General features: G+C 40.6%; 1 protein-coding gene across 3 annotated transcripts in view; it reads left to right on the top strand.

Annotated features, from left to right (window-relative positions):
- Positions 1–25,015, top strand: part of ATRN (attractin) — a 161,700-nt gene that overhangs the window by 31,104 nt on the left and 105,581 nt on the right. For all 3 annotated transcript variants that reach the window (XM_086701794.1, XM_086701793.1, XM_086701795.1), the window contains exons 2-6: positions 4,569–4,652; positions 8,650–8,763; positions 15,776–15,904; positions 20,673–20,878; positions 21,981–22,149. In XM_086701794.1, coding sequence (XP_086557920.1) covers positions 4,569–4,652; positions 8,650–8,763; positions 15,776–15,904; positions 20,673–20,878; positions 21,981–22,149 — 702 coding nt within the window. The remainder of the gene's footprint in view (positions 1–4,568; positions 4,653–8,649; positions 8,764–15,775; positions 15,905–20,672; positions 20,879–21,980; positions 22,150–25,015) is intronic.

Here is a 25,015-nt window from a genome sequence, read left to right as displayed (position 1 = left end):
AATGGGGGAGGGTCACAGAGAGAGGGAGACACAGAATCTGAAACAGGCTCCAGGCTCTGAGCGGTCAGCACAGAGCCCGACGCGGGTCTCGAACCCACGGACCGTGAGATCATGACCTGAGCCGAAGTCGGACGCTTAACCGACCGAGCCACCCAGGCGCCCCAGTCTTTTTTTTTTTTTAAATTTTTAACGTCCAAGGAACTTTGGTCAGAGTTTATCAATGTCCAACATACTTGACCACAAAGAAAATCTTAACAGGTGAGAAAAGTTGAGGGTTTTTTTTTATAGGCCACATTGCCTGGTAATAATGCAAATAAAGTAGAAATAATTGTAAGCTGACTTCTTTGAAACCCGCCTCCTTTGGAGGGTTCCCCTATTTTCCCTGTATTTGTTTCTACCACATAATCACCCTCAGCGTATTCTTGAGTTGGAAAGTTGGTAGAAGCAGCGAGTTAATTCTTTACATTTCTGGTTTTGTATTGTTGAAAAGCCTTTGTTTCAATCCAGTGTCTTTGTGTGACTGCCAGTGAAGTGAGCACAGGCAGTACTGGTATCTACACCTGGATTGCCAACGAGAATGTAAAACTTGACCTGAAAGTTTAGTTGATATTCCTAGCCTTCCCCTTTCAAGTCTCTCTAAATTTTCAGTAATCATTTGTTAGCCATTCACTAGAACATAGGGAATTTTAAGTTAAAAGAATTTATTTATTTATTACAAATGTAACTTCATTTTGTTTGTTTGATTTTTTTAATGTTTATTTGTTTTTGAGAGAGTGCAAGACAGAGTGCCAGCGGGGGAGGGGCAGAGGGAGAGGGAGCCACAGAATCTGAAGCAGGCTCTAGGCTCCAAACTGTCAGCACAGAGCCTGACGCGGGGCTCGAACTCACAAACTCTGAGATCATGACCTGAGCTGAAGTCAGATGTTTAACGGATTGAGCCACCCAGGCACCCCTATTTATTTATTTATTTTTAAAAAAATGTTTATTTATTTATTTTGAGAGGGAGAGTGCACGCGAGCGAGGAAGAGGCAGAGAGAATCCTAAGCAGGTTCCATGCTGTCAGCGTAGAGCCTGACGCAGGGCTTGAATTCACAAACCATGAAATCATGAGCTGAGCCGAGATCAAGAGTTGGGTGCTTAACTGACTGAGCTGCCCAGCTGCCCCTCAAGTTAAAAATTTAAAAGTAACAAGAATACAGAGAGGATGTGGAAAATAGCATATTCTCACGTATTGCTGATGCAAATGTGAGTTGTTACAGCCTTTTGAAAATTGGCAGCTTATTTAACAATTAAAATTCATATTCCTTTGGCCCAGTAATCCTCCTCCTAAGATTCTATTCTTAGAAATTAAAGCACAAGTAAGGCCATATGTATAGGGATATTTATTGCAGCAATGTGCATAATGCCAACTGACTGAAAACAAAATGAGTGTTAGTAGGAGAAAGGCAGGAAAAAAACCACTACCTCCATAGGTTAGAATATGCTTCACAAAAAGTGAATTAGACTAATACCTGTTTAGTCGGAGAGACTCTCACAAAGTTTTGTTGGGTTAGAAAAGGAAGATGCAGAAAAGTTTGTATAATATGTGTAGCCAAAAATTAAGAGAACTGTGCATATATCATGGGCTCATGAATATGAAGAAAAATAGTTAAGAATGCTTACTAGGTGGTTAAATGTTTATCTTAACGTGGTGTGGGTGGGGGTATACTTGGGGAGAAAAGTTACAAAAGGTAAATCGTCGTTTAGTTGACAGCTTGTCTGTGATCATAACTATGCATTGTCTGTAAAATTATGTAAATGCTAGATTTAAAAATACTGAGTAGATATTTAAAATAAAAATGACCTATTTCTTTTCTAAAAGTGATGCTGATTTGCAAATACCTGAGCATGTCTATGTGCAGTCCAGAGCAACCCTTAGGAGCAAAACAAGCATAGTAGAAAGCCAGAAAACATTGTGAGCTAGAAGGGCCTAAACTATGTCCACACATACATATACAATAAACCAGTAACCAGTGGGAAGTTTATTTGCCCATAAACTGGGAGTGGTCTCTGTGGTTGGCTGATACTGCGTTCATGGACCTTTGCATTCCTTTGGTTGGTCATCCTTTTGGTATTGGCTTCCTGTTCAGCCTTGTAGCATAATGGCTGCATTACTGAGATTTGTGTTTGGGGCACAAATTGGTTATAACAGTGTGAGAGGAAGGTGCAGAGAGCAGAATTGGGCAAAGGAAGAAGTTGAACTTTAGTGTAGGCCTGACAAAGGGGAGCTCAGAAGCAAGGACTGTCAGAGTTGTTTTTTGTTGGATTGCTCCAGACTTTCCACCCTTTGTGGTATGGACCACCCTGGGCAGGGTGTGACCTGGGGCAAGGCAGCTCCTGAAGGAACTGTAAGAGCCGTAAAAACTGTTGACCAGGCTGTTAGTCCTTCCTCAGAAGGGAGATTATGTGGCAAATCTCCCTGTCTATCACACTGTCTTTGTTAATGAGAAAATACTTCCTGGAAGGCCTCCATCAAGACTTCCCCTGACATTTAAGTATTTGATTTTGTGCTGTGACAGAAACTAGTAATGACCCTTCGTCTCCTTTCTCCACTTCTCTAATGAAGGGAATCCTGATTTTTCACTGAATACATGGTCATTTGGAATAGTGGCTACATTTCTCAGCCTCCCTCTACATTTAGATATGTCACTAAGTTTTGGCTGATGGGATATAAGTTGAATTGTCTTGTTTGACTTAGAAGGAGAGAATGTGCACTTTGTTTTCCTCCTTCCTGCTGGGTAGAATGTGGGAATAAAAGCTGGAGTTTGAGCAGCCATCTTGGATTATGAGGTGGAAGCCACATGTTGAGGATGACAAAGCAACTAGATAGAAGAACATTAGGTCCCTCATGATTATGGAAATCCTTTTGTGTTCTCTGTATTTCTTACCTTTGGACTTTATTATCTTGGTTAAGCCATTACTATTTCTGTTTTTCTGTCAGTTGTGTTAGGTTTCTAATCAGTTATTGTCAGGGGGCATAGGAAACCATGAGTGGCTCAGACTAATCTTTTTGGGTTCGAATGGATGTTGGGAGTAAGACATGGAGATACCAGTATCCAGGTGAGTACAGCAGAGGGAGTGAAGGGCAAAAGTCCAAGAAGGATTTGAAGGTGATGATAATTGTGATGGACCATGGAATCTTAACTAAGTGGGGAAGTCGAATGTGTGTGTGGTGGGTGATGAGCATGAAGAAGTGATAGTTCAGTGGATTGGAGGTCCCCATGGGGATGATGACTCACTGGAAAGGGAGAACTAGGCTAAATGAACTTGAGAGAGAAGATATGGTGGCCAGAATGTAGGATGCCTAAAATGCAGATTTTGGTGCTATTACAGGAAATGGCAGGACCCAGAGGAGTGGGTGACTAATATGGGTGGAAAAAAAGACTGTTAATGGTGAAGTTAAGAAATGGAAAAACTGGGTTCTGATTAGAACATCTTATATGTTGATGTAGTTGAATGAACTAGATGCTAATATCAGTGGGCAAGAAGGAATAACTGGGATGTCAGTAGATAAGTCGGAAAGTAAGGGAGGCAGACCCAGAGGAGAGCATCTGTTTCAGACAGGCTGACATTGGTGATGGAAGACGGACAAAAGATGATCTGGAAACAGCAGTGTGGAAGGAAATAGCATCCTTCTTAAATTTTGAAAGTTCTATATAGGAAAAGATACCAGACACAAAATATAAAGAAAAAAGTAAACTGAGAAAATGTATTTATAGTACATTTTACATGCAGATGGGAGCTCTTTAATATAAAAAGAGCTCCTAAACATTAATTTGAAAAAGACAACTTGGTAGCAAAGTGGGCAAAGAATATGGAATTTTAATTCAGAGAGGAGGAAATACAAATGACCAAAACATATGAGAAGACACTTAAGCATCAAGGTATGTACCAGCCAAAACATTAATGAGATATCAGTATATGCCTATCATATAGTCAAGACCTAAAAATATTAAACTTCAGACTTGGCACGAGTGTGGGAAGACAGGTGCTGATGGTCACTGCTCGTGGGACGTGGTGGATTGCCTTCAGAAGTGGCAGCCAAATGGCTGTGATGGGTCCGTTGTGTATTGTGGCTTGATGTGCTTGCCTGTCACAATTCTGCTTTCCACAGTGTTATTGTATTAAATACCCTTTAGTCGTAACTATAACTGTGTGATCTTTTTAAAAACCAGCTCATATATATAAGTAAGTTCTTGTAGCCATTTTCATGGTAGCCATTTTCAAAGTATGATTTTCCTATCTCAGCTAGAAAGATTTAGATACGCTTTTTTTTTTCAATTTCTGTTGGTTTTAATGTATTTGTACCCCCCTTTCTTAAGTTTATGGAAATTATTTTTTTCATCTATATTAGTATAATCTGACTATAACTACCCAGTCATTTTCTTCTGGTTATAGTGTGCATTAATGTACTTACTCTGCTTAACTTGCATTATTTGAGAATTAAGAAAGATTAGTATGTGCAACTTGGATGGACTTACATTTTTGTTTTTTGTTTTCTGTTTGTTTGTTTGTTTTTTGCATTACAGACTAACTGGATCTTCTGGGTTTGTAACAGATGGACCTGGAAATTATAAATATAAAACAAAATGTACATGGCTCATTGAAGGACAGTAAGTAGTAATGGCTGGTTTAAATTTTTTTTTTTTTTTTAGAGCTCAGTGTGGCGTTACTTTTTTTACAAGTAAAATTAACAACCTGTAGCATAGAGTACTTAAAATATTTTTTATTTGATAACTTTTCATTTGACAAGTGAATATGATTTTATTAACCTTCATTGTGAATTTGAAAACAATTTTTGTTTTCAGTTTTTGTTTTGTGTTGATTTAAAGCTGTGAATGAATTGTACACACCAGAAGTTTGTATATTTTCAGTTATCATACTTAGAACTGTTGAATATTTTAAATGATTTATACCATTAGAAAATTATAATATTATATCATTTTTCTAAGTACTTATTTTTATTGTGGGCAGGAAAATAAAAATAGCTTCTTCTCTGGGCCTCCTGTGCCCCTCCAGCTCTTGCCTTCTTGTCTTCATGGCACATCTTTAAAGCAGTGTTTCTCAAACTTTTTGGTCTCAGGACCCCTTTACACTCTTAAATTTTGAAAATTCCAAATAACTCTTGTTTGTGTGGGTTATATCTGTGTTTATTATATTATATTATATATAAAAACTAAGGAAATTCCTTAACTCATTTAAAAGCAATAATAAACCTACTACGTGTTAGCACAAAATGGCATATTTTTATGAAAAAGCAAACCCTATATTTAAAAAAACATCAGTGAGAAGAATGGTATCGTGTTACATTTTTGTAAAATAACTTCTCTGTCTGGCTCAGTAGAAGATAGGTGGATTATCATATTTTCTTCTGCATTCAGTTTGTTAGAATATGTTATTGTGGTTGAAGCATGTGAAGAAAATTAGGCTTTACTTGAATGTGTAGTAGGAAAAGGAAGGATATCTGAATAACATTTTTAAATAATTTTGGATGGTCTTCTTTGACACTGCATCAAAGCTTGACAAGTGCTAATTTCTTTTTTTTTTTCAACGTTTATTTATTTTTTGGGGGACAGAGAGAGACAGAGCATGAACAGGGGAGGGGCAGAGAGAGAGGGAGACACAGAATCGGAAACAGGCTCCAGGCTCTGAGCCATCCGCCCAGAGCCCGACGCGGGGCTCGAACTCACAGACCGCGAGATCGTGACCTGGCTGAAGTCGGACGCTTAACCGACTGCGCCACCCAGGCGCCCCGACAAGTGCTAATTTCTTAAACGTAAATTGCAGTGTGGAATCTAAAACATTATTAATGAACTTTTGGAATTTAAATTAAAATCTTTTGAGTTTTCTTATACTTTTGAATGGCTCTTTAAGCCTTGCATGGTTTTGTAACAGGTTATATGGGTTGTTTAGAAAATAATGGTTCCCTGAACTATTCAGATCTTCCTAATTTTGATACAATTCATGATACAATATGAAAAAAATCACACTGGTTAATGTCACCATTTTTTAAAATTTTTTTTTTTTTTAACGTTTATTTATTTTTGAGACAGAGAGAGACAGAGCATGAACAGGGGAGGGGCAGAGAGACAGAGGGAGACACAGAATCCGAAGCAGGCTCCAGGCTCCGAGCTGTCAGCCCAGAGCCCGACGCGGGGCTCGAACTCACGGACCGTGAGATTGTGACCTGAGCTGAAGTCGGATGCTTAACCGACTGAGCCACCCAGACGCCCCGGTTAATGTCACCATTTAATCTCATCAGAAAATTTTAAGCATTGGGAAGTTTTATCTGGGTGGCAGAGACAGATTTTCCAAAACTAATTATTGCTTTGAAAGCCTGTATTTTCTCTTTGGCAACAAATACTGCCAGTTGTTTTCTTTGAAGTGACAGACCTGCTTTGTTCATTTTTAAGGAAGTATCTACCAGATATCCAAGTCTGAGTAACCATAGTTTGTCAGTTGTCCTTTCAAGTAAAAATGATAAGTAGTGTTCGAGAAAAAAGCGATAGGTTCAGCTCAGCACTCAAACAATTGCAAAAGCGATTTTCCTGGAGCCCGCAGTACTTTGTTAGACAGCAGAAGTGCTTTATGCACACTTCCCAGCCTGTCAGGCAGAATATTCAAAAGATGTGTATTCGTGGGCCACAGTTTAATAAAATTAGCAGTTTTTACCGCTTAATAAAGATACTCTTAAATGAAACTCCTTTTTCCTTGTGAACGTGTAGTATTAAAGAGTAACAGCGATTACTGGTACGGTTTGGTGCCTCTGCCCTGCTCTGTTCTCAGGTACCAGCAGTTTCACCCACCACTGCTCTTGCACCATCAGTAAATGCCAACGGGTCCCAAGGCCTCTGGCATTGTGAGGACCCCACTTTGAGAATGGCTGCTTTAAGGAGTTGTTTGCTCTTGCCCTTTCTGTCAGTTTGTTTCTATCTGACGTCTTTCTCCAGCATCCCTCCCAGTGTGCCCGTGGTGGTGGTTCCTCCCGAGCCTAAGCAAAAAAGTTTAACTCCTTCCTTTCTTATCTCCATATTAAGCCTGCCAGTAAGTTCTGTCTGTTCTCCCTCTAGAGTGTCTTCCCAATCCATTTACCATCTCCCTTTCACCTTCATCTCTACAGTTGTTGTAAGACCCCAGCCATTCTGTTTTGTGGGCCACGGTGATAGCCTTGAAATTGGCCTCCCGGTTTTTGCTGTTGCCCCTTGCCCTCCTCTCGCTTCTTGTCTCCTGTGGTTTCCTCTGTTTGCTCTGTTTCAGACACGCTGATTTTCTTCACGTTGCCTAGACACATCAGTCCCTTTCTCACTAAGACTTTAAGACTGTGCTCTTCCCTCTGCCTGAAACATTGTTCCCCAGCTTTTTTCACATGGCTTATCTCTTGTCATTCTCATCTTTTCCGAAGCTTTCTGGGATAACTCCCTGCCACCTGTTGGACACATCACATTCCTTTCATTTCTTCATGGTAGTTATCATCAGCTGAGTTAACTTGCTTATGTACTTAATTGTTTGCTTAGAGATGTTAGGTAGACACGTGTGGGGTAGAGGGAAGGCCTAGACTGGAGACATATAATTAGACATCACCAGGGTATAAATGGTGCTGATTTTACCAAGAGCTTTTTGAGTGGAGTGTTTGGGTGGAAGCCAGGTTTGAGAACAAAGTGGGTGAGTAGGATGTGAGGAAACAGAAAGCAAAGTCTTGTGTGGAGGTTCACTCTCTTCAGAGGAGAGAGGAGGGGTAGGTTGGGTAATGGCTAGAAGGAGAGTTGAAATTTGAAGTTTTTATGTTTTGTTGTTTTTTTGGTAAAATGTGTGAGACTTAAGGACATTTAAATATGGATGTGGGAAGTTCCAGATGAGAGGGAGATGTGAAATGTTTAAGAGATGGAAGGAGGAATAGACAGGTGTATCTGTTTTGGAAAATGGGGAGTTGAGAGATTTTTGAGTGCTGAGCTTAAGCAAGGAGGTGAGACTGAGTGGTTTGAAATAGTAATTGGGAGTTAGTAGCAATTGTGGGGAAGGAGAGAGAGAATTAGTAGTAGGACTGACTGCTGCCAGAAGTAAAGTGCCAATTTGAAGTTGGTGAGCTGTGACCAGTCCTGGAACCAGCCTATCCAGTGTTGTGACTACCTCCAGCACAGCTTAGTTTTCTTTGCATTTAATTTGAATCAAAGGAGATCACTGGTTTCCTTTAGACCGGGGCTTTGCCAGGTAGCTCCATGAAAAGGCAGAAGGGTAGGCAAGTTTAGAGAATTGGCAGTTGTGTGTGTGAAATGATGTAGTGTGAAATCTTAAGCTGAATAGGAAATGAAGTGCAGAAATGAAACAGCTAACTGGTTGGTTCACAGGCTGTTAAAGAACAGCCACTGTATGGGCTGTAGGGCCTGAAGAAGCATAGACCTGTCCGCCTTGTTTACCGTTGCATGATTAGTGGTCTCACACATAGTAAGTACAAAGAAAAGTAAATCTTTGACAGATAAAGGAATGTTGGTTATATACTATTAATTTCTTCTCTCCGTGTAAATTTATCTTTAAAAATCTATGTCTATTTTCTTCTCAAATGTCTGGTAGTTATGCTGATTATTATAAATTACTCTTTTTTGTTCTTTTCAGGCCAAATAGAATAATGAGACTTCGTTTTAATCATTTTGCTACAGAGTGTAGTTGGGATCATTTATACGTTTATGATGGAGACTCAATTTACGCACCACTAGTTGCTGCCTTTAGGTAAGCTCTGTCATATAAGTACTAGTTAATCATTATCTGATTTCTGAATTCAAACTTATCTCCTAGATTGCAAACTTTTATTGCTCATCACTTTTATTATCACTTACTTACCACCTTTATTTCATGGCGAGAGTGCTAGTTCTGGAGTCCTCTGTCACTTGTGCGCTAGGCCTGACTTGGTTTCCTGTAGATACTAGGTAAGTTTCTGGGCAGAGTACTGGACCTCTCATTTCGGTTTCCTGATGTATAAAATTGTGGTAGTACTATCAAGTTTACTTAATTCTTGTGGTGGTGGTGAAGTTTACATTTAAAAAATGTTTTGTGAGTAATATATTGGATATTGTTTTTGTGAAAAATTTAAATCAGGACCCACATTCACCTTGACCCTTGTGTTCCTCATTGCATAGGCCTTCAGGAGTTATCTGTTGAATCCAGATATAGTTTGTGTGTGTGTGTGTGTGTGTGTGTGTGTGTGTGTGTGTGTGTGTGTGTGTATTTATGTATATGCATTAATATGGGTGAAGGAAGCTTTTTGGAAAAATACACAGAAAATGAACAGCAGTTACCTGTGGAAAATGAGGAAAATACCAATTTTGTGTTGTGATTTTTTAAACAAGTATATTCCTTATTAGGAAACACTTAACACTAAATACATGGGGTATTCTGAATTGTTTTGGCATTTTATTTTTTATTAACAATAAGTAGCTGTGTTGTTTATTATATTTTTGACTGCATGGGAATTCAAAACCGTTCTATTTTTCTTCCTTTTACTCAATAGACGATTTATGAACTATATTTTTCAAAACTGCACATCCCCTTAGAGAGCCATAGCTGTCAGTTTTTCATCTGCAGCTGACTTTCTGGATTTCTTTCTCTGACTTTAAAAAGAAATCAGTTCGACAAATATTTTTTGTATTCCTCACATGGGGCTTGTGTAGTTGATGTTTCCTGTCAGCGAGGAGGTAACAGAGAGTAAAGAGTACACAAGAAGCCAGAGAGCTCAGGAGATCAGGGGACTAATGTGCCCTTGTATTTCTCCATTCCGTTGGGCTTAGAATTCTCCCCAGCATGTCTTTGAACTGAGCACTGAGGTTATTTTCTGGGTTTCAAAGGTCCACTCTGGAGCCAAAGAGCACAGTATAGACCATGCTAAGCAGTAAAATGTCATTGTCGAAGCATTGGGTGCACTTATCTTTATGCCAGAGTTTGAAGCGTACCTTAGGTTATAGCAAGGCACCCCAAACTTCAACACAAGTAAGGAAACTGTCTCTGTTATGCTGTTATCATGATAGTACTTGGGGGTTCACTTGACACTGAGTTCATGAGTCAGAATTCATGGAGTCCCTATTATGTGCCAGGCACTGTGCATCAGCTTGCCAGTAGCCCTTGGGGGAGCATCAGCCAAGCAGGTGTGCATAACCCTGTGGCTCACCTGGATTGTGTGTCTGGTGAGCCGACACGTGAAGCAGCAGCAGCAACAAAACAAGCAGGAGGCTGTAATTTTTCTAGTCAGTGACTTCTTTTTAAATTATTATTTATTTTTTATTTATTTAATTTGAGAGAGGGAGCATGAGCGGGGGGTGGGGGGAGAGAGAGAGAGAGGGAGAGAGAATCTTAAGCAGGCTCCATGCTTAGCATAGAGCTCAACACAGGGCTCGATCTCATGACCCTGGGGTCATGACCTAAGCCGAAACCCAGTCAGAGGCTCAACCGACTGAGCCAGCTGGGCATCCCTAAGTCGGTGACTTCTGAGAGAAGCCAAAGTATATGCACAGATTAATAGAAGGATTTTTATGTTTCTCTAAAAAAGCTGGTTAATTGATAATATACATTTATCCATTGGTTATTTTAAAATTTAAACTGACAACATAGTGTGAATTCTCTAAGATGTTAGTGAAAAAAATGTGTGTTTAAAAATCAAAATTTACCTGAAACACAAAACTCCTAAAAGCACCGATGTGCAGAACACCTTGAAAACAACTGTTGAAGCCATGAGGGTTCTGTCACAAGGTGGAGGCTGAGGGGTGCTGCTGGGCCAGGAGAGTTCTCGAGAGGGGAATCAAACCAGTGGTGATGTGCAGGCATCCCAGAGTGTTGAGAGCCTGCTGGCAGACAGCCCAGCTAATAAGAAAAGAACCACATGGGATTCAGAAACTGGGGACTGTTTATCCCAGTTCTGCCCCAGTCTCTGTATGAACCTGAACAGGTCATTTAAGTGCTCTTGTACTCGGCTTCTGCCCAAAGTGCTGGCGTCGTACCGTGTTTTCTCTGAGTATGTTGCAAACTACAAAGTTTAATTTGATTCTGAGCTGGTTGATCACATTTATCTTTTACATATGGAATTTCTGAATAAAATTTGTTTATCAGAACAAAATTTGGTTATCAGAGTTCCATTAGCAGACAAATCTGAGAATCGCTGGACCAAGACTCTTGCAGCTGTACCACATCTTGATTTTGTGGTGTGTTCAGTTCAACAAATGTATAAACGTAGCACCTTTGTGGAGCAGCTCTTCTGCTGGGATCTGTTGGTAGGAGATGCAGAGGTGGTAGTGGTGATGGAACAGGGAGAGTAGTTTTCCTTTCTGAGAACATCCTTCAACAGAACATTATTCCTTTTAAAGTTTTTTTTGTGTGTGTGTTATTTCTTTTTGGTGGGGGAGTGACATTGATAAGGCAGTTGTTTAGACTGTGATGAAGGGCTGTTAGAGGAGCCATGTGATGGCGTCGTCAGACCATGGCGCAGAGAGTAGTCAAAGGCAGGCACCTCTCAGGGTCTCGGACCTTCCTTTACCAGGCAGAAGTACAGACTCTGCCTCGGCCCACCACCGGGCTCTGACCCCTGACTTTAAAAATCTGGCTTACCTTCCAATCTCCCAGCCTTTGAAGAGCGTCTGGTCTTGCAGGGAGACCTAGGACTGCTAGTAAACTTGGGTAGTGTAGTTGGTGAAGTCAGGGTGTGCCCCAGGTGTGTTCACAGAGCCCATGTCTGCCTGGCACCGAGATAATGAATATCTTTGAATAGCGATTTTCAAAAATGGTTCTGAACAGTGGTACTCTGTGTTTAAAATAAAGGTTATATAGAACCCCAGGGCAGGCAGTTCTTGATTTGCTCAAGTTGAAAAACTGGCTGCAACCTAAGCTGTGCTTATGTGTATTTATCTACCTGGGGGCAGGAGGTGGGGGGGGGGGGTGGGAAGCAGCTCGGGGTGACAGTTGAATGGCATGCCTGCAGCATCACTTTCTCACCCACGCACTTTCCATTGCTTTGCATGCTGGGTTGAGGCTGCATTTGTATTCATTTACCCTGTAAAAGTTTATTTTTGTCATAAACCAGTTGTTTTATTTTCACACTGGGAGACAGTAGCACATTCTAAAGCTGTCATAATGTCAGGTTTTCAAATATAAAGAAGCAAATGCCCGAGTCTCTCTGACAGTGGGGAAGCTGACCCCCTTTCTCCAGCATCATGGTCATCTAACATAGGTGGCCCTCGCACCCCTTCTGTGACTCTGTTCTTTCTCCCTCCATCCTTTCTACCGTTTGTCCTGCGCACTTAAATGTCCCCACCATATAAATAATAGATATCGTTAGCCATCATTTACTGAATACCTACTGATGTGAGGCAATCAATGTTTAAGCACTTCACGTGCTGTAATAGTTTGCTTTTATTTTATCACTGGGGGGTGGATAGGATTTCTCTCCACATGCATTTAGGACACTGAGGTTCCCAGATGTCTATGACATGCCCAGTGATGTGGAGTGAGAATTGGCATTCCCTCTGGTCCTAAAGCTCATGCTAGGATAAGAGTGCTGGGTTTTCCACATGTGACTGAAGCCCCGAGTCATCCTGGGCCAGTATTTCTTATGGGAAGATTGCTTTCAGCATATCTGTTTCTACATCGCCCTCTTGTAAGTACTTCCCCACTTAGCATTTCAAGGGATTCTGGTACATAAAACTGATGCAAGCAAATGTCACCTTTTCCAAGATGCCTTCCCTAACTGCCCTTTCTAAAGTAGCACCTTTTTTTCAGAATCTTTATTTTTGAGAGAGAGAGAGAAACAGAGAGAGGGAGACACAGAATCTGAAACAGGCTCCAGGCTCTGAGCTGTCAGCACAGAGCCTGATGCAGGGCTTGAACTCATGAACCATGATTTCATGACCTGAACTGAAGCCGGATGCTTAAATGACCCAGGTGCCCCCCCCTCCCCTTTTAAGTTTATTTCTTTATCTTGACAGAGAGAGAGAGAGCGCGCGCCTGTGCATGCATGCGTGAGCAGGGAAGGGGCATAGAGAGAGGGAAATAGAAAATCCCAAGCAGGCTCCACACTGCCAGCACAGAGCCCAATGTGGGGCTCGAACTCACGAGTCATGAGATCATGACCTGAGCCGAAACCAAGAGTTGGACGCTTAACCAGCTGAGCCACCCAGGTGCCCCCCCCACCTTTTTTTTTTTAAGAGAGAACAGGAGGGGCAGAGGGAGAGAGAGAGAGAATCTTAAGGAGGCTCCATGCCCAGAGTGGGCCTTGAAATCATGACCCTGGGATCATGACTTGAGCTGAAATCAAGAATTGGACACTGAACTGACTGAGCCACCCAGGTGCCCCAGCGCCTTTGTTCTTGCACTGTTTTTTTCTTTTTATAGCATTTATCTCTGCTTGGTGTTACATATACACGCCTGTATGTGGGGGTGGGGGATATTTCTGGCCTTATTTGTTGTTTCTCTAATGTGAACTCCATGAGAGCAGAGGCTTCTTCACTGTTGTGTTCTGGTACCTAGAACAGTGTCTCACATGCGGTATCAGTGAATATTTGTGAGTTGAATACACAATGCAGAATGCTTCACTGTTTTGTAAACCCTGGAGTACCTACACAGTCCTAGAGTTTGTAGAATTCAGTCTAGATATTCTTATTGAATGAAAATCCTGGCTCCTCTTCCTAATTTCCTGCTTCTCTATTCTTCCATTTCATTATTTTTATATGCACTTACCTAAATATGTGTAAATGTACACATATACTAGGTCCATTGTTTTGCATCTTGTTTTTTTCCCTACTTATCAGAATGCCTTGATGAGTTCCTTGTTAGTTCTGCAGAACTACCGGTATGGAATGATTGATGCACCTAACACTCTGCAGATGAGCATTTAGGAGGTTTTCTTCTTCTTTAAAAAAAATTTCTTGGGGGGGTGCCTGGGTGGCTCAGTTGGTTGAGCGTCCCAACTTCGGCTCAGGTCATGATCTTGCAGTCCGTGAGTTCCAGCCCTGCACCGGGCTCTGGGCTGACCGCTCAGAGCCCGGAGCCTGCTTCTGATTCTGTGTCTCCCCATCTCTCTGCCCTTCTCCTGCTCATGCTCTGTCTCTCTCACTCTCAAAAATGAATAAATGTTAAAAAAAAATTTAAAAAAAAAATTTTTTTTTTTATTTAGGTCATCACTATACTCCACGTAGGGCTTGAACTCATGACCCTGAGATCAGGAGTCACATGCTGTATTGACCGAGCCAGCCAGGCACCCCCTAGGTGGTTTCCAATGCATTGCCATTCTGAATAGTGCTGCAGTGAGGGTGGTTGTATATTAGTCTTTGTGTACACGAGCAAGTGTTAGTTCTACAAAGAACTTAGAATTGCTAGGTCACAGTGAATGACCATTTAAGATTGTCATAGGCCCTTGAGGGAGTAGTTTACATGGTATGTGCTTTGGGAAAGCAAGGAGGCTAGTGCAGCTGGGGTTGAGTGACTGAAGGGAAGAGAGTAGTAATGAGATGTTTGTTCATTGTGTGGGGTTGTGTGTGTGAAGCAGATTGCATAGGGCCTGGTAAGGATTAAGGTTTTCACTGAATGAGGTGTTGGTGGTGGTTGTGGTGGTGATAGTGAGTTGGTTATTGGGCAAAAGATGTGAGCATATGAAGAAATGCAAAAGGCAAGTAAACACAGGAAGAATGATTAACCTCAGGAATATAAAAGAAACTCAAAACCACAATATAAAAAAATCACTTTTCACTTACCAGGTTAGCAAGGCTAATATAGGACTGGTACTTCTTCTTGGCAGGTGAGGTAGGATGGACCTTTTTATTCTTTTTTTTTTTTTTTTTTAATTTTTTTTTCCAACATTTTTTATTTATTTTTGGGACAGAGAGAGACAGAGCATGAACGGGGGAGGGGCAGAGAGAGAGGGAGACACAGAATCGGAAACAGGCTCCAGGCTCTGAGCCATCAGCCCAGAGCCCGACGCGGGGCTCGAACTCACAGACCGCGAGATCGTGACCTGGCTGAAGTCGGACGCTTAACCCACTGCGCCACCCAGGCGCCCTCCTTTTTATTCTTTATTGATGAGATTTCAGATTGGTATATGGCTTCTGGAAAGCATATGGATCAAGAGCCTTAAAGCCATCATTTAGACCCTTTGATTTGATAGTTTTTAACACTCTCCAGACACCCAGCAAATACTATTGTGTGCTGGAATCCAAATGAGAGAGGAAATGCTTCTGGAGTATTACTTGTAAAATAGAATATAGGCTGTGATAATGGTATCAGGAAAAAAAAAAGTACATCAGAATACTAATAGAGTTAAGATTGTGGGTGTTTAGCCAATTTATTTATATTTTTATTATTCATAATTTTCAGTAGTATATATTTGGCATTCATCAACTCATAAAGTTTGTTAGTTTCTGTAATTTTGAAGGTTTACTCAGTCTTTCAAAGAACCATTACAAACAGTTTTGTATACATAAAAAAAGAATAGGGTGATTGATTTCAAATCTCATTAGAAATATAACCCAGGATAAAGGCAAGCCTAGGAAAGATTCAGATCTGTCCCGCTGAGGATTCAGAACTGGATCCAGAACTAACAGGCTGGCACTATGCATTTATCACAGGAATTTGCCCCTTTTCCTGGAAGTGTTTTTTTGTTTGTTTGTTTTTAATTATAAGGATGAATTCCAGTTTTGAATTTGTATGCCGCCATGTGACATGGCTGTTGAGTACGCTTCCCTTTATAAGAAATGTGTTTCCATTTCAGTGGCCTCATCGTTCCTGAGAGAGACGGCAATGAGACTGTCCCCGAGGTTGTTGCCACATCAGGTTATGCCCTGCTGCATTTTTTTAGTGATGCTGCTTATAATTTGACTGGATTTAATATCACTTACAAGTAAGATATTTAAGTCTAATCTTTGTGATTTTATGAAGAAACTTTACTCTTTGTTTTAACAATAATAATGACTAACATAGTTGAGGGCTGACAGTGTGCCAGGCATTGCACTAAGCAGTTTGCATGGATTTTCTCATTTAAAGTTCCTTCAAAAACTCATGAGGTATGGGCACTGTTTGTTCACTTGTTCTGTAATTGAGGAAACTGGTGGGAAATGGTAAAATACATTGTCAGAGTGATGGGACCACAATTTCATCCCAGCTCTAACTGCCTTTGAGCTTCTCCTGGAAGAGAGGGGCATTTTTCTGCTAATGGATAAAAGCATTGGGTTTTTTTTGCTGAGTGCAATTTAACAACTATTATTCATTTTCACGTACTCGGGTTGGCCCATTGATGAGAACTTCGTTGAGGTTACAAAGGAAATGCAGACAACAGACTTAGGCAGCTTTGGGAGTTTGTTGTGATAGGAAAGAGGCTAACTTTTGGCCTTTCTTTTTTTCCTCTTAAGAAATGTTTGTTTTCATAAGTGGTTAAATTCATAAAGCACCCTAAGCAAAGGGTTTGTGCTGAAGAGCTTCTGTGGCCCACACAGCCTAAGATACTATTTGGGTTTTTACAGAATAAGTTTGCCAACTCCTGGCAGAGGCAGTAAGCTCCATGTATAACCGTTATGCTGGATTCTACTTCTGCCCATATTCTCAGGCTCTCCATATTCTTGTAGGCCTATTTAGAGCCAGCTCTACCTTGTTTGATATGGTGATTTAGCTTTTCAGGTGCCCGGGGTTGGTGACTTGGCAGCCTGGGCAGCGTATCACAGTACTAGCAAGGTGATTTTTAGTGACCCAGGCAGGCATAAAGGCTAGGTTAAGGGGAAAGACTAATGAGTCTGGTTGGGTACAAGTGAGATGTGTAAGCAGGACATTGATATTCAGATCTAGGGCCCAGAAGAGCTGCCAGAGCTGGGGATGTCATCTGGGAGTCACTGGCACGCGGACAGTGACTCACTGGCTTATGGGCCCGAGTGCACAGTGAGGAGAGGGGCAGTAGAAGCAGCTAAGGGACAGAGGAATGCCAATGCGCTGTTTGTCACAGAAGCTCAGAAAAGAAAGTTTCAAGGAGGGAACTGACAGCTAGGAGATTGGGTAAGCAGAGGGGGCCCTAGGTGACCCTAGCTGAGGAGGGTAAGGTCAGAGACCTGGTGGGGGCACAGTTCACAGTGGAAGGTTAGAAAGCCATGGCACTGACTGGGACACTCAGCTCTAAAGGGGAGGGGAGAGGTTTAGGCCAGAGCTTTGCTTTGCTTTTCTTTTTTTTAAGTATTTATTTAAGTAATCTCTACATCCGGCGTGGGGATCAAACTCACAACCCCAGATCAAGAGTCAGGTGTTCTTCTGACTGAGCCAGCCAGGCATCCCCTTAGGCCAGGGCTTTTCAAACTGCACATGGCACTGAGATCTCCTAGAGGGCTTGTTAAGATGCAGATTCCTGAACCCTATCCAGAAACTGTAGTTCAACAGAGCTGGGGCCTGAGAATCCAAATTTCTGATAAGTTCCTGGGTGATGCTGCTGCTGCCTACCCATGGTCCACACTCTGAGTAGCATTGCTCTAGCCATTCAACTAGGCCTCGTTCTGGGTTCCCTGTAGGTCTTTAGGCACAGTCTTAGCTCTTGCAAGCCCCCTCATAATAGCAGCCTTGAGGGAGAAGAGAAACTCCAGGGAGGGAGCACCCCTGGAGGGGGCACAATTCAAGCACCCCTTGACATTGGAAACCCTTTGCCCTAGCACTGGAGAGTTCTAGCTCTGTGACCAAGAAACGCATGTTATTCTTACCCTGATTGGTTAAGGGAGCCTTGATCTCTCCTGGAGACCAGAATTAGTATTTGTTAAGTGAAGGAAGGTTGAGGTTATCCTAAATTTTAATAGCTTCTTGGTTCCAAGATCTCTGTTCTTTAAAAAGGAGTCCTAAACCATTTTAGGGGTTCCAGACCCTTTGAAAAGCCAAATAAAACGATGATCTTTATTCCCAGAAGAATGCCTAGAAACACATACATAAAACATTGTTATTCTTTTTACAGGCATCCTCAAGTTGCACTGAATCCTAGCTTTGGTCTGACCGTAGCTGGGGGACCCTTGAGACTGGCTACCCACAGCTACTTAGATGTTCCCTGATTTTCTTTTAAAAGAAGAAAAAAATAGTTATATTTTATTTTCACACAAATTGACACTTCATTTTATTTCTGAGTCATATTTTAAGCACAGATAATTAGACCAATTTTTCTCATTACTCCAGTTTAGACATACAAACAGATGTCTTGATGTATTATTACCTGCCACTTTCACTTTTCAGAGATTAAAAAATGATGTTTGTGTTTTGAGATTTTTATGTAACTTTATTTATTTATTTATTTATTTATTTATTTATTTAGAGCACAAACAGGTGAGGGGCAGAGAGAAGAGAGGTAGAATCTGAAGCAGGCTCCGTGCCATCAGCGCAGAGCCTGATGTGGGGCTTGAACTCACACACCTTGAGATCATGACCTGAGCTGAGATCAAGAGTCAGACGCCTAACTGACTGAGCCACCCAGGCGCTCCTATTTATTTAATTTTAAAGTTTATTTACTTATTCTGAGAGAGAGAGAAAGTGAGTGCAAGCACAAGTGGGGGAGGGGCAGAGAGAGAGGGAGAGGGAATCCCAAGCAGGCTCCATGGTGTCAGTGTGGAGCCTGATGCAGGGCTCCAACCCACGAACTGTGAGATCTTGACCTGAGTCAAAACCAAGAATTGGACGCTCAACAGACTGAGCCACCCAGGCGCCCTGAGATTTTATGTAACTTTAGAGAGTGCTCACAGTTAATTTTTGGCACATGAGATAAACCTCTGCCTAAGGGCACTGGAGTGGGGAAGTTGAGGTGTAAGAGAGGCTGTTATATTTTCCCTCCTTTAGTTCAAAACGCGTTAAGGGTTACTCCCTTCTCTTCATTTTTCAGCAACATTAGATTTTGGTTGAGTGCCATTCCCTTGTATATGGTTAATAAGTGTGGCAGTAGGAAATTCTAATTTGACATATTTTTGGTGTGAGGCACAGGGGTGCTCACACTGGCATGGCAGTGCTTTTACTACAGTTTTATTTTAGGCCTTTTAGAAAAACGAAATGTGATTGTTGTAGCCATTTTACGATAACAAGTCCAATCTGAAATTTAAACTTTATTTTTTATAAACTTTATTTTTTATAAACTGTTGGCCTTGCAAAGACCTTTTTCTTTAGAATTTTTAAAAAAAGATTTATTCATTCATTCATTCATTCATTCATTCATTCATTCATTTATTCATTTATTTAGAGAGCCAGAGGGAGTGTGTTTGAGCAGGGGAGGGCAGAGAGAGAGGGAGAGAGAGAGAATCTCAAGCAGGCTCCACACTGTGAGTGCAGAACCTGATGCAGGGGCCCAAACCCATGAACTGTGAGATCCTGACCTGAGCCAAAACCAAGAGTTAGACACTCAACCAACTGAGCCACCCAAGCACCCCAAAGGCCTTTTTTTTGAAAAAGATGAAACTGAAGCTTCACTTCCGTGTTTGTATTATTACAGAGAGACAGTAGGCACCTCTTGGTAGAGGCCTACAAGAATGTCATTTAGCTTTTCTAACCAAATACTTTGTGTACTTAATCAGCTTACTGGGGCTTCAAAAGGAGGCATACACATTTGTTTCATTATAATTATATAGATTATTAAAATACTGTATACAAATATAGAATTTTATAAATACGTCATAAACTGATATTTCAGTGTAGGTATGAACATTAATTAGCTTTTTTTTTTTTAAGTTTATTTATTTATTTTGAGAGGCAGAGTACAAGCAGGGGAGGGCCAGAGAGAAAGGGAGAGAGAGAGAATCCCAAGCAGGCTCCACACTGACAGCACAGAGCCCAACGCAAGGCTCAAACTCACGAACTATGAGATCATGACCTGAGCCGAAACCAAGAGTCGGGCACTTAACGCACTGAGCCACCCAGGTGCCCCTAATTAGCTTGTTTTTAATAGCTGATTCCTAATTTTCTGATATGCTTTGCTGCAAAATTTCTTTTTAGTTTTCTGTATAGGCCTTAGAAGAAATCTGTACTCTTAAAAGTATCTTGATAGTTTGGTTATTGTCCCCTCCTTTAAAATCTGAATTATGTCTTCAGAATGCTGACAATACAGTTATTTTAAAGTCATGTTATTATGAGACACATTATAGTTAAGCTGTTGAGTGAAACTGGTCCTTCCTTTTTCTTCTCTCTGACATGAGTAGATAAACTTACTGAGGAATTTTAAATTCACCAATCCGGTGAATAATCTTATATTCTCTGAACTCTCAGAGGTATATGTATCATGAAGATGGTATAATGTATTGTTAGCCGTTTGTTTCATCCTCTTCCTCCAAACTTGCAACCTCATTTCCTAATGCTCGTCACTGATGGGGCCACCAAGAGCAGCATAGTCTTCCCACCCTTGAGAAGTTAAATGTGGACATTTTGTAAGAATTTCTTCTCCCTAAGTAAGTTTTTTAACTTGTCTCTTCTTATGAGAATCCAACAGGGTTGATATGCCCTAGTTATGCAGTGTTGAGTGACCCCACTTTGGCTGAAAGGTAAGTACTGCCGTTATGCTCGTGAATGAACTGGAGAGCCAGTGACAGATAGTCTTAAACCTTGTGTAGGCAGAAGTTTTGCTAAATTAATTGAAGCGTTGCTTTGTGTTGATTTAATTTTCCCCAACTGTTTTTTAGTTTTGACATGTGTCCGAACAATTGCTCAGGCCGAGGAGAATGTAAGATCAGTAATAGCAGCAACACTGTCCAATGTGAATGTTCTGAAAACTGGAAAGGTGAAGCATGCGACATTCCTCATTGTATACAGGACTGTGGTTTCCCTGATCGAGGCATTTGCAATTCAAGTGATGTCAGAGGATGCTCCTGCTTCCCAGACTGGCAGGGTAGGAGCTTCTTTTATCTTTGCTTTTCTTCCAGTTTACCGCATCTTCCTAGTTCCTTATGTTCTACATTGACTTTATTCCTTGGGTATATACCATATATATATGTTAATATATATATATATATATATATATATATATATATATATATATATAATGTATGTTAATATGTAGCATTTAAGTTTTTGCATCTCTTTATTCAGATTCTTACAAATCTTTGAATTTCACAGATGTGTGGTTGTGGTCTCTTGAGAATTGTGGAGGGGTTTGACATTCTTTGCAATTCATTCATGAAAGTTTGAGGGCTTGGTCTCAACCTTAAGAAGACATAGCAGAGAACCAAGCTGGGAGGTGGGACAAGAACTAATAGTAATGGTATCTCTCAGATACTTTCAATAAATTCCAAAAAAAATTGGGGTCTATTATATAATAGAATCCTAAAACAGTCAGTGAGTGGAATTATCTGCAGATAGAGATTATTAAAGAAATTGTAGCAAATTCTTTCAGGGAATCTATGATAACAGCTGTTACTGATTTAGTAATTTTCTTTATACATTACCCTTTCTACCAAGCACTTTTATTTTGAAAGGAAATGTGCTTGTTTAATGCTTTGTGCGGTTTGGCCGACACCAAAGGGTTAAGTAATTGAAGTATTTGAGTACCTCCCACTGTGCACAGCTTGCAGCAGGAGCCACACCCCCAACAGTGGAGTTTCTTGATTTTCCAGGAAATGGATAGTTTCTATTATTACTCCTGGGAGTAGTCTTTAAATTTTAGTCTGAAAGTTTTTCATTTGAATTAGTAATTCCTTTGTCCGGTCTTTCCTCTGAGAGCTGCTTAAGCAAGTATTTCATTACTAAAAAATCCTAACCTGGATATGGTCAGGTCATGATTAGAAGAGTGTGTGATTTTCAATTTTATTGGAGATGACCCTTGGTCACTAGCTTTGAGTGAATTGAAAGCACGAATTAAAGGACTTTGATATTTAGATGCTAAAGGAAAACTAAGTATACTTTAGATATTTGTTACATTTATATGATTAAAACTTGAAATGCAGTAATTTTAAAGCTGCATTTTGTGAATCTAATTTATTCTGTTTTATTAGGTCCTGGATGTTCAATTCCTGTACCAGCTAACCAGTCATTTTGGACTCGAGAGGAATATTCTAACCTAAAGCTCCCCAGAGCCTCTCACAAAGCTGTGGTCAATGGAAATATAATGTGGGTTGTTGGAGGATATATGTTCAACCACTCAGATTACAACATGGTTCTAGCGTAAGTTGTTTTAAACATTTTTGCAAGAAGCTGACTAGTTTTCCATTTCAAAAATTTATAAAGTAGAGATAAAAAGAAAAGAAATCATCAGTAATTCCATCACCCAGGAAATCACTGTTAATATTTTGGTAGTGGTGTTCCAGAATTTGTTTGACATATCCTTAGTTTTTGAAGGTGGGAGGCACAAAGAATGTGTTTTTATCATAAGTAGTAATTCATCTTTTCTAGATACCATCTCTCATATTTTGTTTTAGGTACACATGGGGGGGGGCTCTACAAAAATTGGGGGTTATTTTACCTCTTAATTAGCTTATCTGTAGGTCACATGGTTTGCATTTATAGTTTTCTAGAGGAAATTATGCTATTGTCTAATACTTGACCCAGTGTTCAAGGTCTCCTGCTGGTCCCATGCTGTTCATCTTGAAAGAATATATATTATCACAGTGGAGTTAGGAAGTTAGTTATGAAGATTGACTTTGGGGAGAAATTTATGAACATGTACTCATGCTGATTTTATGCCCTGGAGAGTTTTTCTAGGCATTTTTTATTAATGAAGATTGTCAAAAACCAGCATCTGTTCTTTAAGGGATTCTGGAACTATGGCAGCAGTGGCATAGTTTCTGAATCCCCCAAGTAGTCATTAAAGCACACATGCAACTAGGATAGCAAAATGGAAAAAAAAAACAACAACAACACATGAGTAACAAAACAAAGCTTGGTCAGAAGTTATCTACACAGATGGGTGGGGCTAACCCATTGACAGCTCCAGAACCTGTGTGGTATTGCCATCTGTGTAGGAATAAGCAAAGGGGAGCAAGGGACTGACTGACAGGCTCCAGTATACCTAGAAGAAGCTGCTTTGAGAACAGCAGCTGGAGCTGGAAAGATTTGCATATTCTAGTACTGGGTAAGCACAAGGGATCTATAGTAGGATCTGAAGGGGCTAGAACAGTTTGTGCGTTATTAGCTCTCTAAATGAACTAGGCAGATTTTCTTTGCAGGAGAAAGTTCCACACTGAGGAGAAACCACTGGGAATAGAATTTAAATTGAACAAGACAGTAACAATAGAAAAAAAGGAAAAGGGTGTCCAGATAACAGTCAGGGAGGGGAACAGAGCCAGGATAGTTCAACAAGTAAGCTGCCATGTGTTTGAACACACACTGTTAGCAACAGAAGAGTGAGCTGGAGAGCTGAGAAATTAGGAAGTCAATCCTAACCCAGGCCCCTCCTGTACAAGTTTGGGAAAAAAACTAGTTTTGCTTAAAATTGAGCAACAGAAAAAAAACGTATGAAGTTATTAATGACCTAGAAAAATAAAAGTTAAAGTAACATAGAATAAAGAGACCAAGGAGTAAGATAACCCCCCCTTTGTACGTGAAAGCGTACTAGAAAAATATACTCTCCAAACTGATGAAAATGGTAAGTTAGAATTCCCAGACAAGCTAAAATGCAGGAAGACAATGATGTGAGATATAAAAGAACAGTAGAATCAGAAGTAGAAAAATCCAGAAATGAGTTGATAGAAGTTAGGAAAGAATTTTAAAGTATCTCAGAATTAAAGACGAGCCTAGGAGGAACACAGTAAGTAAGCACAATAGAAACTCCTTTAGTAATAGAATATGAAAAAGGAAATTATTAAAAATCACAAAGGAATGAAGGTAAGTACAGTTAAAAACCCTGGACATTATATATAAAACAAACATGAGAAAACTGTGAAAAGGAGGGAGAAGGCAGTCTGGCTAGGGACCTCGGGACCCAAGGAATGATGTAACAGTAGATTCCATGGGTTTTCTTTTTGTCTCATATATCCCAGATTTGATGTTGGAAAAAGCAGCTATCTGAAAATGCCAATAGACACAAGCCGAAAAAGCCTCAAGAAAAAGCCTACCTATTCTCTCTAGCCTAACGACTAGGAAAAGGGCAGCTTAGCAAGACAGCAAGACAGAAAACTGTAAGACACAAATAACCACTCTGCTGCAGTCAAACACCACAGAAAGAACTGTGGCCCCACCCTCATCCCTGTCAGCAAAGTCTGAGTGTAGAGTCTAGATTTCTGTTCCTGCCAGGGTGTGGTGAGGTGCTGCAACCCTCCACCCCCACCCCACTGCCAGTATTAGAGAAGGCCTAGTGAGGAGCTGGGCCTTTCTTCTCTTCCAGCCAAGAATGAGGCCTCCCTCACCCGTGTGATGTCAGTGGAAACCGCGTGGGGAGCCTGGCACTAATGAGTTGGCCTTCCCTCTTCCCCACTCGGGTGACAGGAGGCCTGCTATAACAGTAGATTTAAATAAGATCCGGAGGCTCATGTCATGACACCCAAAATGTTCAGATTCAATCAAAAATCATTTCTCATGCAAAGAGCCAGGAAAATCTCAACTCAAATGAAAAAAAAGCAATTGAGTTGCTGACAGCAGGATGACATAGATAATAGAATTATCTGACAGGATTTTAAAGCAGCCATTATAAAAATGCTTCAGTGTACAATTATAGACATACTTGAAACAAATGAATAATAGGGTCTCACCAAAGAAATCGAAGATATAAGGAAGAATAAGATGGAAATTTTAGAACTGAAAAATACAGTAACCAAAACAAAAATCTCAGCGGACAGTATCAACAGCAGAATGGAGAGGACAGAGGAAAGAGTCCGTGAATCTGAAGGTAGAACAACAGAAGTCCCTCAATCTCATCCAGAGAGAAAATAGAGTATTTTAAAAATGAGCAGAGCCTCAGAGACCTGGGGACTATAACAATAAATCTTAGCATTTCTGTCACCAGGGAGTCCTAGAAGGAGAAGAGCAAGAGAGAATGTCTGAAAAAGTATTTGAAGAAACTATGGCCGATAGTTGCCTAAATTTGGCAGAAGAC

This window comes from Puma concolor, chromosome A3, assembly GCF_028749965.1.
Source record: "Puma concolor isolate L17-30 chromosome A3, mPumCon1.1.hap2, whole genome shotgun sequence".
Lineage (NCBI taxonomy): Eukaryota > Metazoa > Chordata > Mammalia > Carnivora > Felidae > Puma > Puma concolor.
This window is presented reverse-complemented; position numbering and strand designations above follow the sequence as displayed.